Source organism: Leucopleurus acutus (assembly GCF_964270905.1).
Source record: "Leucopleurus acutus genome assembly, chromosome: 9".
Taxonomy (NCBI): Eukaryota; Metazoa; Chordata; class Mammalia; order Artiodactyla; family Delphinidae; genus Leucopleurus; species Leucopleurus acutus.
The window spans coordinates 76,755,891-76,767,928 of record NC_139144.1 but is presented as its reverse complement, the minus strand read 5'-3'; the positions used below and the strand labels follow the sequence as shown (position 1 = coordinate 76,767,928).

At 37.7% G+C, this 12,038-nt stretch overlaps 1 protein-coding gene across 2 annotated transcripts in view; it reads left to right on the top strand.

Moving 5' to 3' along the window:
- Window positions 1–937: 937 nt before the first annotated feature.
- The window catches only part of ASZ1 (ankyrin repeat, SAM and basic leucine zipper domain containing 1), a gene marked incomplete at both ends in the record, with an annotated part of 80,218 nt that continues 69,117 nt past the window's right edge, over window positions 938–12,038 (top strand). For both annotated transcript variants that reach the window (XM_082846964.1, XM_082846963.1), the window contains 4 exons: window positions 938–1,042; window positions 1,428–1,527; window positions 5,394–5,516; window positions 7,547–7,658. In XM_082846964.1, the coding sequence (XP_082703090.1) occupies window positions 938–1,042; window positions 1,428–1,527; window positions 5,394–5,516; window positions 7,547–7,658 (440 nt within the window). The remainder of the gene's footprint in view (window positions 1,043–1,427; window positions 1,528–5,393; window positions 5,517–7,546; window positions 7,659–12,038) is intronic.

Genomic DNA, 12,038 nt, shown 5'->3' with positions numbered 1-12,038 from the left:
TTCTTCCCAGCTGTTTTTTTTTTTTTTTTTTTTTTTTTTTTGCGGTACGCGGGCCTCATCACTGCTGTGGCCTCTCCCATTGCGGAGCGCAGGCTCAGCGGCCATGGCTCACGGGCCCAGCCGCTCCGCGGCATGTGGGATCCTCCCGGACCGGGGCACGAGCCCGTGTCCCCTGCATCAGCAGGCGGACTCTCATCCACTGTGCCACCAGGGAAGCCCTTCCCAACTCTTTTGATGCATTCTCTTCCCAACTCCTCCCCTTTCTCGATTATTTCCTTTAAGGCATCTACACTACCCATCTGGGGAGTGTTTGATGTTCCGAAGTTTCTAAATCTACGATGAGATCCGAGATCCCATGAAATTTAAAGGACGAATTCTCCTGGTTCCTTTGTCAGCTCCCATTTATCTGCCGGCTCCTTGAACGTATGGGTGATGTTCCTCAGGGAGGTATTCTGGCCAACAGCATTGGCCAGGGGACGCATGTTTGATAGTGGATTTGGCAGGGGGACAGGTAAAGGGAATGGAAGCGAAAGCCTAGTCTTACGCGTCATTTAAATCCCCATTCTGCTCCTGCCACAAGTGGGGCATTCCTTAAAGAGCAAAAATTTCGTTAAGCAAATACCCTAAAAAGAATGTAGGGTAAGACCCCTGAAAGGAATTGGAAGCACTGGCCAGGAGATCAGCTCCGCTCGCCCCGCCACACTGACCACTATTCCTCTCCCAAGGGCTTAACGACTGGCGGGAAGGAACCCGGGTCGCTGCGCGCGCTCACGCGCCTGCGCCTGAGGGCCCAAGGCCCCAACGCTAGCGCGTCGCGCTTGCCCGCACAGCCTTCCCGCGCAGCCTTACGCGCTCCGGTGCGCAGGCGCAGAGGGAGCAGGCGGGCGTGCGTGCGTGCGTGCGTGCGGCCGATTTTGTAGGGACCTGGGCGGCGGCCATGGCTGCAGGCCCCTTGCGCGGTCTGGCAGTGGCCGGTGGAGGCGAGAGTAGCGAGAGCGAGGATGACGGCTGGGAGATTGGGTATCTCGACCGGGCAGCTCAGGTAGTGAAGGAGGACTTCTCTTGGCCGCACCTGGATCGGTCTTCCCTGGCCATGAAACCTCTTACTTCCTCGCCTGTGTTTCCCTAATTATTTTTCCAGTGTAAATACAGGCTTTTGGACTCCAAACCAATTCACAGTTTCCCTACTGTGCTTTCCATCAAATGCGCTTCTTTAGGTTGTCGATGTAGCTCTTTACTTAGGTTTGGACCCATCATAACCCAAAGATAATTTTAGTTATGAGTTAGTCACAAACTTTGGATGTTGCCTCCCCCCACCCCCACCCCCCAAAAAAAGATGTACCAAAACTCGATCATTATTGTTTCCCGATGCAGTGGAAATGAAAGTATGTGTAACAGGAAAATTTTTTAACTTTCTGCTTTTTTAGAAATTAAAAGGACCGTTAGCCATTGAAGAAAAGCATGAAACATTTAAGAAAGCTTTGACTACAGGAGATGTGTCATTGGTCGAGGAGCTCCTGGATTCTGGTGAGAATTAAGGGACAGTTTCAACCTAACACAGTTGTCTCAGTTCACAAGGGTTCCTTATTTTATTTATTTATTTATTTGTTTCGCGGTACGTGGGCCTCTCACTGTTGTAGCCTCTCCCGCTGTGGAGCACAGGCTCCGGACGCGCAGGCTCAGCGGCCATGGCTCACGGGCCCAGCCGCCCCGCGGCATGTGGGATCTTCCCGGACCGGGGCAGGAACCCGTGTACCCTGCATTGGCAGGCGGACTGTCAACCACTGCGCCACCAGGGAAGCCCCAGGGTTCCTTATTTTAAAAGGTTTGAGTTGTTTTTCTAATGGAAGCACAGTGAATGTTAGTATCTCAAGTGTCCTACATGTCTTACTTGACTCAGTTCTCTCTGCCTTATTTTCTTCCTCTAACACAAATTTGGAATGCCACACTGACACCGTCCATCAGTTCTTCCACCTCCTTCAAAAGGTCTAGTCTGACTAATCCTACCCCACTTGGATAATCCTTACTTTGCTCAGCATTTACTTGTCTATGATTATTATTATGTGTTTCTCAAGAATTGTTTCTAGTTAATGTACATTTTAGTTATGTTCTTTGCCTGTGTTGGTTGTGTCAGTGTGTGAATGAGAATGAAGTAGGAATCTATCTGGATACCTCTTCCGGCCTATCACCTACTCAGTGTGCTTCCTTGGGAAAGTCATTTGAACTCCCAGAGCATCTATTTCTTTATAAAAACATTATAATTCTGTCTTGGGTCCCATGACATCTTTCTGTGTATTAAATTAAATATTATTTTTTTAAATTACCTTGACATGGAAATGTGAGTTGTTGATAATGACTGAAATTATCAAAGGAGTAACAAGCATCTACTGTCTACCTGTATATACAAAACATTCACATACAAAATTGTATATAGCAAAATGTTTTTCTTCTATGCTAGAGATGCATGGTTTAGTGGAAAGTAAATCATTTTGGAAACAGTACAGTTCTGGGTTTGATTATTAGCCCTGCCACTTGATGGCTCTGTAATCTTGACCAATTTAGGAAACTTCCTAAACTTAAATTACCCCCTTTTAAAAACCGGGATGTATCAAAGGGTTGTATCAAAGGGTTTTTTTTGGGGGAGGGATTAAAATGAGAGACTATATATGGGTCTTAGAACATATAGGCATTATATAAATATTAGCCATTGTAACAAGTAAGAAGGATCGTGTGACTTTGTGGACAATGGAACTTGAATTTGTAATTAAAAAATTAAATTGAATCAAATTGGAATAATTGAAAGAGGCCTAATACTAGGATATGAACACATGCAGGAGTGTGCATAGTGTTGGATGGGATGGAATAGGCAGAAATTTGTTTTAGAAAAGTGAGTTTGCCTTGGGAGTAGTGGGACTAGGTGCACTGAAGTGTTGGAGGCTCTTGAAAGGATTGAAAAGAGCCACTGGTAAAGTATTTCGTCAGCCTTTTAAAATTTGTCTTTAATTACAAAAAAATTTTAACTTCCTTTAAAAAAAAACAATAACAAATAGGTATAAGTAGAGAAACACCTTTGTCCCCACTTTCACCCGTATTACCTCTGAAGTCTCATTTTCACACGTAACTCTTGTTTTAGTATTTCCTGATTTCCTTCCAGATGTCATTATTTAACACTTTAAAAAATATTTTTACTTTTTTGCCTTTCAAAGCCATACGTATTCCTGCACCAGTTGGAAGTTTAATAAAAATATGAAACCTCCTTTTGAGTCAGCCATTTTTAGCAGTCTTTGGTTTTTGTTCTTCTGCTATGCACTAACATTTTCAGTTCTCTTTAAATTATTAAATATTTTAGACATTCAAAAATGTATGGCGACTTATCTTTTTCCCCCTGGAGATTACCACTCTCCTATAGTTGGTATTTATTATTCCTATGTACGTCTTTATACTTTTACTATATGTATATACCCCCAAACAATTTAGTGTTATTTTGAATGTCGTTGAGCTATAAAAATATATTGTGTCAATCCTTTTAAACTTATCTTTTTTGCAGTATGCTTAGAACATAATATGTGCTTAATAATTTACTTTTTTGAGCTTAGAGGTGATGATTATTAAGAATTTTTATACTAAAATGCCACATTTGCTTAGCCTTATCTTCACATCTTTTCCTTTTTACTTTTGCTGTCACAGTTTTGAGCAGTAAGGTCAATAAGGAAAGAATAATGAGAAAACAAAATGATCTTTTCTCTGATCTCATTCATATGCTTTCAGTTGCAGCAATTTAAAGAGGAAAATTTGTTAGAGAAGACAAGTTGGGTCAGCAGTATATATATATATACTAAGACAGTTTTCTGTTGTTTTCTCCTAGGAATTATCATGCACCTTATATCAATTAAAGTTAGACAATTGGGAATTTGACAAATACAGTCTTTCAGTAACTTAGTGTTCCTACAGAAAAAAAGTGAGCTCTCCCTAACAAGTTTGCATTCCTTCAGTGATATGACCTTCATCTTTGCAGATGGAACACTTTAGAGCCAGAGACTACAACCTGTAAATTGTAAGATATATATAAGGAAGCCTATATTCAGTGGTTTTGACATACAAGTTTTCCTTCTTTGAAACAGAAAAACGTTCTTTTTTTTTTTTCGTTTCTTAAGATTAGCAGATATTTCTTAGGTTGAAGAGAGAGTTTGCCACTTATATCTTGATCTCTTTATAGCAAAGGCTTTACATAAATGTAATGGGTTATGTTCACTGCCTTTTTATAATCTTGTCCTTGTATCGTATCTTCTATGCTCCTCCCCAGTCTTAGATCCAAATCTAGATTAGTTCAACCATATTTTTTTCTTTTTTATGTGACTAAACTAATCAGTGCTATCGGGGAAAATCAGATGACTTCGGGGATTTGTACCATTAATGATTTGTTTGAGGATTTTAAGGTCAGCTGGCTCTCATCGTTTCTTAACAGTTACTATCCATCCCTTCCCGTCTCATTCTGGATGGTGGCTATTTAAAACTTTATCCTGCTCCTCAGGCCTGATATCTCTTCTGTGCCTCTCCTTATTCTAGCTCACTGTTTCGTTCATTTGTCCAAAGCAGAACTTGATAGTTATTTTCTATTTGTTCTTTTCCAACACTCCTCTTCCTCAAAGTAATTATAAATTCCAATAACCCTGCCTTTGAAATGTCCTTTTGTATTTCTTCTTCTTTTTCTCTGCTGCCCTTGCTCTGACTTTTGCATGGACTTCCAGCCTCATAACCAGTTCTCCCTGCCTCCTATCCCACTCTCAGCAGTGGTACCTACATTTTCTTTGTAATACGAATATAATGATGTAAATCCCTGGATCACAAAGTATAGTCTACATTTCCTAACCCTAACCTACCTTTTTAACCTTATGTTTGGCCAGTAACCCATGGTTAAATTTTGCGTTGGGAAGGAGGGTAAAGGAGTTTTAATAAGGAATATATTTGTTTACACAATATTGTTTACACAATATTTGTTAATATGTTTGCCACCATAGAGATGTATGATAATATTCTAACTAAAAAGACATTTTTTATCTGTGAAACTTTTCCCAACTGCCCTAGAGAGAAAAAGGAAGCATGTAAAAACCTGTTCTAATATAAATATATATTATATGAAAAAACATTTGACAGATTCAGTCTCTTGGAAAATAGTGAAACTGAAGTGAACTATAGTGAAACTGAAGTTAGCTTTTTTATCAAAGTTCATATATAATTTTCTATTTTTCTGAAGCCATTATTACCAAGAAATTCCCTTCCATTATAAAGTACACAGTGTATGTCACTGTGTGAAGTACTTTAAACATATTAAGGTGACAGTGATTTTTTTTTTTGGTGGGGGAGGTTTTAAAACCTTGTCTTTATATTGACAGGCATCAGTGTAGAGTTCAGCTTTCGCTATGGGTGGACTCCCCTCATGTATGCTGCCAGTGTTTCCAATGTAGCGCTGCTTCAGGTTCTGTTGGACAGAGGTGCTAATGCAAGCTTTGATAAGGGTAAGATGTTTTAAATATTTAAATATGTGAAAATGTACTTTGTATATTTCTCTGTTTAGAAGCCTAATTATATTCTGTTTGGGGGTGGTGATATATACTTTCCATGCTCTGTTTTCATATATTCACTTTAAACCTTTGCTCTTGAAAAAAATTGTAATAAGGTTAAGATATTTGACGTAACTTAACTGATTATTTTTACTGTGATTTTCTTGATTCCCAAGCAGCTAATAAGCAAAGTGAAAAACATTAGTTTTTTTAAAAAAATCTTCCTATTAGTTATATTATATAAACAACATAAAAAACAAATTAGAAACCATAGATATTTTGAAAAACCTTCTATCCAAAGAGGTAGATTCCATTTATATTATTGTTATAAATGGTTGTGTTCTTACTATATACCTTTAACTTCTATGCTAGAGAGTTTTGGTTATTTTTAAGGTAAAATGCATTGAAAGAAAACACTGAAAAGCTGATAATTTAGTGGAAAATTGCTTGAAAATCAGTCTTTGGAATTTACAGCTCAACTCTGAATTATATCACGTAAAGTTGTTTCAAAGATAATTTATTAAATCCATTTGTTTCTGTCTTTGTCAGTAGTGCTTTGATTGCTTTTGAAGAATAAGAGTATATGTGCAAATGCTATTTAATTATTATATTGAATTACTGATTATTTTCTACAAGTTCCCAATAGACAATTCATTTCATAATTCAGGTATAGGTTTCATTTTAGAATTAATTTTCATATTAATGTTGTACTACATTAGATATTTGTAAAATCATTTCTGTTTTTTTCTCATTTATATATTTTATATAAATTCTTGTCTTATTGACAATTTTATGTTTAATCTGCTGCTGTGCTAGGTTTTTCTTATTATGTCATTTAAAAATATCACCCAGCGGAAAAAAAGAAAAATATCACCCAGGGACTTCCCTGGTGGTCCAGTGGTTAAGACTGCTCTCCCAATGCAGGGGGCACAGGTTCGATCCCTGGTCGGGGAACTAAGATCCCACATGCCACATGGCGTGGCCTAAAAAGAAAAAAAAAACAATCTCCCAATGAAAGCTATACTTAGAAATGAGATTTTTGAAAGTGTATAAAATGTTGTGCTCAAAAAACTGATTAATAGTTTTCTTTCTCTGCTTCTTGTAATAAGAGGAATACCTTTCAGTTATAAAACACTTTATATTTTGCCCAGCATGTTCACATAAATTATTTTATATATCCCACAGACCCCCTCAGGTGGAGGGCAGGCTTTAGCTTCTTATATGTAAGTTAGGTCTACTAAGATATCACTGGAATCACAGTTTGTCAGTGACAGAACTGGGACCAGAATCTATATTTCTATATTTGGTCAATATTGAACCACAAATGTAAACCATGGCTGGCATGACCTATTTTTAATTCCCCAATTCTTACTTGAGAATTGTTTTTTGTTTTGTTTGGGTTTTTAATTTACCCTGATCTCCACTGATGCCATAGAAGCCAAGGGAAGAAGAGTTTTAGGAAATGGGATGGGCTAAGAGTGATCAAGTAGAAAAGGACTAAAAAGAAACCAATACATGTAGCAGTTAGGACATCTTCAGTAGGATGGTTTGGGCGTAAGCCAGATTTCAGTGAGTGGTCAAATGAGTGAGAACTAAAGAAGTGAAATCAGAGAATATCAATCATTGTTTTTTAACCATGTGTTCAAGGCATACTTTAATCAACCAAAAACTATTCAACTCCAGGCAGTAAATCTGCACAGAGCTCATGCTCTGAACCACTTTCCTATTCTCTTGAAGAAATGAGAATAGGGAAAGGAAATTAGTAAATGAATTGTAGATATACTTTGGAAATTGATAGTTCATCCCTGAGCTCATTTTTTGGTGAAGGAATACAAAGTTATCCGCTAAGAACAAGAGATTTGGAAATAGGTTATAGAATTTTAAGAATGCAATAAATATTTAGAATCTTTTGAATGATAAAAGAAGTTAATTAGATACACTTTCTGATGTGTGTGGGGTTTTCCTCACCTTTCCTTTCACTATAGATAAGCAAACTATTTTGATAACTGCATGTTCTGCTCATGGCTCAGAGGAACAGATCTTGAAGTGTGTAGAGCTACTACTTTCAAGAAATGCTGATCCAAATGTTGCTTGTAGGTAAGAACCTTACCATTTGTTCAAAAATGATGAAGATACTTTTCTTTGATTATCAGCCTTTTGTTTGATTATGTTAAACACTTGACAGCATGATTTTTTAAACATCATGAGCAGTGTGTGTTTACTTGGCCATATAGCTGATGAATGAAAATAAGTCATAAGGTCATGGTTCCAATTGTATAAGAATATCAAAGGAAGGGCATGTCATTAAAGTAGTCTTTCAATTTTTAATATTTAGAGGAATGTCCTAAGAAGTTGAATGAGAGGGAAAGTACAACAATAAACTGTATCATTTTCCTTTGAATTACACACTCAAAAGAATATGATAATTGAGCTATAATAGTAAAGCCTCTTAGTATTCTCTCTATAAAGCACAGACCCACTAAACAATTTACACAGATACTATGAATTCCAAAATAATATATCAAAATGTTTCCATTTTCCCAAGACTTTTCCAGTTAACTATATTATATATGTAATAGTGCCTAGATGCATAGAAGATAAGCAGTGAACGTATGTTGCATCTGTTAAAATGTCAATAATAAAAAAAAATGAATCATTATTTCAAATTTCTATCACTGACTTCCTTCTTGTCTGGCTCCAACTTCCTATTAAAGCTCTTTCTGTTTTATTTAATCTTCAAAATGAAGCAAGAGGGAAGTAGCCCATCCAATAGAAAATGTCTAGTGTGAATAGAATTATAATGCCTGATATATAGAAGTAACTAGGCTTTACTCTGGAAGTTATTTTCTAATTTAGCTTAGTTTCTGTGACCTGTATAGCAGCTTTGGAAGGTACTGTACAGCTGTAGATAATTCCCAGATCTTTTCTGAGGCAGAGATTTTGATTTAGTAGAGTGGTTCAAGCAAGGCTATTTGGTCCTCCAGTGGATTTTTGGCAAAGCCTGGAGACTTTTTTTTTTTGGCTGCATTGGGTCTTCGTTGCTGCATGTAGGCTTTCTGTAGTTGTGGCAAATTGGGGCTACTCTTCGTTGCGGGGGGGCACAGGCTTCTCATTGTGGTGGCTTCTCTTGTTGCAGAGCATGGGCTCTACACACACGGGCTTCAGTAGTTGCAGCATGCAGGCTCAGCAGTTCCAGCACGCGGGCTCTAGAGCGCAGGCTCAGTAGCTGTGGTACAGGGGCTTAGCTGCTCCATGGCATCTTCCCAGCCCAGGGCTCGAACCGTGACCCCTGCATTGGCAGGTGGATTCTTAACCATGGTGCCACCAGGGAAGTCCCTGGAGACATTTTTGATTGTCACATCTGGGAGACACTACTGGCATCTTATGGATAGAGGCCAGGGATGCTACTAAACATCCTACAATGTGTAGGACAGCCCCTCAAAACAAAGAATTGCCCATCCCAAAATGTCAAAAGTGCCAAGGTTGAAAAATCCAGTGTGAGAAAAGTCAAAGCTTATGGAGTGGATAATCAGTATTTAACAAATTAAGATTTAAAAGGAACTGGGAAAGAAACTACCTGTGAATTCTTAGCAAATCAATTCACAGGAACTTTTATTCTCTCATTTAAAATATAATCCCTAGTTAGGTATACCTTTTGAATCTGATTATACCTTGAAATTAGGACCTCCAGGATACCTTACTGAAGTAAACTTCAACAGGTGCTGTAATTTTTTTTTATTGTTGAATTTTATTTTATTTATTTTTTCATACTGCAGGTTCTTATTAGTCATCAATTTTATACACATCAGTGTATACATGTCAATCCCAATGGCCCAATTCAGCACACCACCATGCCCACCCCACCGTGGCTTTCCCCCCTTCGTGTCCATACGTTTGTTCTGTATGTCTGTGTCTCAACTTCTGCCCTGCAAACCGGTTCATCTGTACCATTTTTCTAGGTTCCACATACATGCATTAATGTACGATATTTGTCTTTCTCTTTCTTACTTACTTCACTCTGTATGACAGTCTCTAGATCCATCCATGTCTCAACAAATGACTCAATTTTGTTCCCTTTTATGGCTGAGTAATATTCCATTGTATATATATACCACATCTTCTTTATCCATTCGTGTGTCGATGGGCATTTAGGTTGCTTCCATGACCTGGCTATTGTAAACAGTGCTGCAATGAACATTGGGGTGCATGTATCCTTTTGAATTATGGTTTTCTTTGAGTATATGCCCCGGAGTGGGATTGCTGGGTCATATGGTAATTCTAATTTTAGATTTTTAAGGAACCTCCATACTGTTCTCCATAGTGGCTGTATCAATTTACATTCCCACCAGTGCTGCAAGAGGGTTCCCTTTTCTCCACACCCTCTCCAGCATTTGTTGTTTGCAGATTTTCTGATGATGCCCATTCTAACTGATGCAAGGTGATACCCCATTGTAGTTTTGATTTGCATTTCTTTAATAATTAGTGATGGTGACCAGCTTTTCATGTGCTTCTTGGCCATCTGTATGTCTTCTTTGGAGAAATGTCTATCTAGGTCTTCTGACCATTTTTGGATTGGGTTGTTTGTTTCTTTAATGTTGAGTTGCATGAGCTGTTTATATATTTTGGAGATTAATCCTTTGTCTGTTGATTTATTTGCAACTGTTTTTTCCCATTCTGAGGGTTGTCTTTTCATCTTGTTTATGGTTTGCTTTGCTTTGCAAAAGCTTTGAAGTTTCATTAGGTCCCATTTGTTTATTTTTGTTTCTATTTCCATTACTCTAGGAGGTGGATCAAAAAAGATCTTGCTGTGATTTATGCCAAAGAGTGTTCTTCCTATGTTTTCCTCTAAGAGTTTAATAGTGTTCCGTCTTACATTTAGGTCTCAGTTCCATTTTGAGTTTATTTTTGTTTATGGTGTTAGAGAATGTTCTAAATTTATTCTTTTACATGTAGCTGTCTAGTTTTCCCAGCACCATTTATTGAAGAGACTCTATTTTCTCCATTGTATATCCTTGCTTCCTTTGTCATAGATTAGTTGACCATAGGTGCATGTGTTTATCTCTGGGCTTTCTATCTTGTTCCATTGATCTATGCTTCTGTTTTTGTGCCAGTACCATATTGTCTTGATTACTGTAGCTTTGTAGTATAGTCTGAAGTGAGGGACTCTGATTCCTCCAGCTCCGTTTTTTTCCCTCAAGACTGCTTTGGCTATTTGGGGTCTTTTGTGTCTCCATAAAAATTTTAAGATTTTTTGTTCTAGTTCCATAAAAAATGCCATTTGATTTTTGATAGGGATTGCATTGAATCTGTAGATTGCTTTGGGTAGTATAGTCATTTTCACAATATTGTCTCTTCCAATCCAAGAACATGGTATATCTCTCCGTCTGTTTGTATCATCTTTAATTTCTTTCATCAGTGTCTTATAGTTTTCTGCATACAGGCCTTTTGTCTCTCTAGGTAGGTTTATTCCTACGTATTTTATTCTTTTTGTTGCAGTGGTAAATGGGAGTGTTTCCTTAATTTCTCTTTCAGATTTTTCATCATTAGTGTATAGGAATGCAAGAGATTTCTGTGCATTAATTTTGTATCCTGCAACATTTCCAAATTGATTGATTAGCTCTAGTACTTTTCTGATGGCATCGTTAGGATTCTCTATGTATAGTATCATGTCATCTGCAAACAGTGACAGTTTTACTTCTTCTTTTCCTATTTGTATTCCTTTTATTTCTTTTCTTCTCTGATTGCCGTGGCTAGGACTTCCAAAACTATATTGAATAATAGTGGTGAGAGTGGATATCCTTATCTTGTTCCTGATCTTAGAGGAAATGCTTTCAGTTTTTCACCATTGAGAATGATGTTTGCTGTGGGTTTGTCGTATATGGCCTTTATTATTTTGAGGTAGGTTCCCTCTATGCCCACTTTCTGGAGAGTTTTTATCATAAATGGGTGTTGAATTTTGTCAAAAGCTTTTTCTGCATCTACTGAGAGAATCATATGGTTTTTATTCTTCAGTTTGTTAATATGGTGCATCACATTGATTAATTTGCGTATATTGAAGAATCCTTGCATCCCTGGGATAAATCCCACTGGATCATGGTGTATGATCCTTTTAATGTATTGTTGGATTCTGTTTGCTAGTATTTTGTTGAGGATTTTTGCGTCTATATTCATCAGTGATATTGGTCTGTAATTTCCTTTTTTTGTAGTATCTTTGTCTGCTTTTGGTGTCAGGGTGATGGTGGCCTCATAGAATGAGTTTGGGAGTGTTCCTTCCTCTGCAATTTTTTGAAAGAATCTGAGAAGGATGGGTGTTAGCTCTTCTCTAAATGTTTGATAGAATTCATCTGTGAAGCCATCTGGTCCTGGACTTTTGTTTGTTGGAAGATTTTTAATCACAGTTTCAATTTAATTACTTGTGAATGGTCTGTTCGTATTTTCTATATCTCCCTGGTTCAGTCTTGGAAGGTTATACCTTTC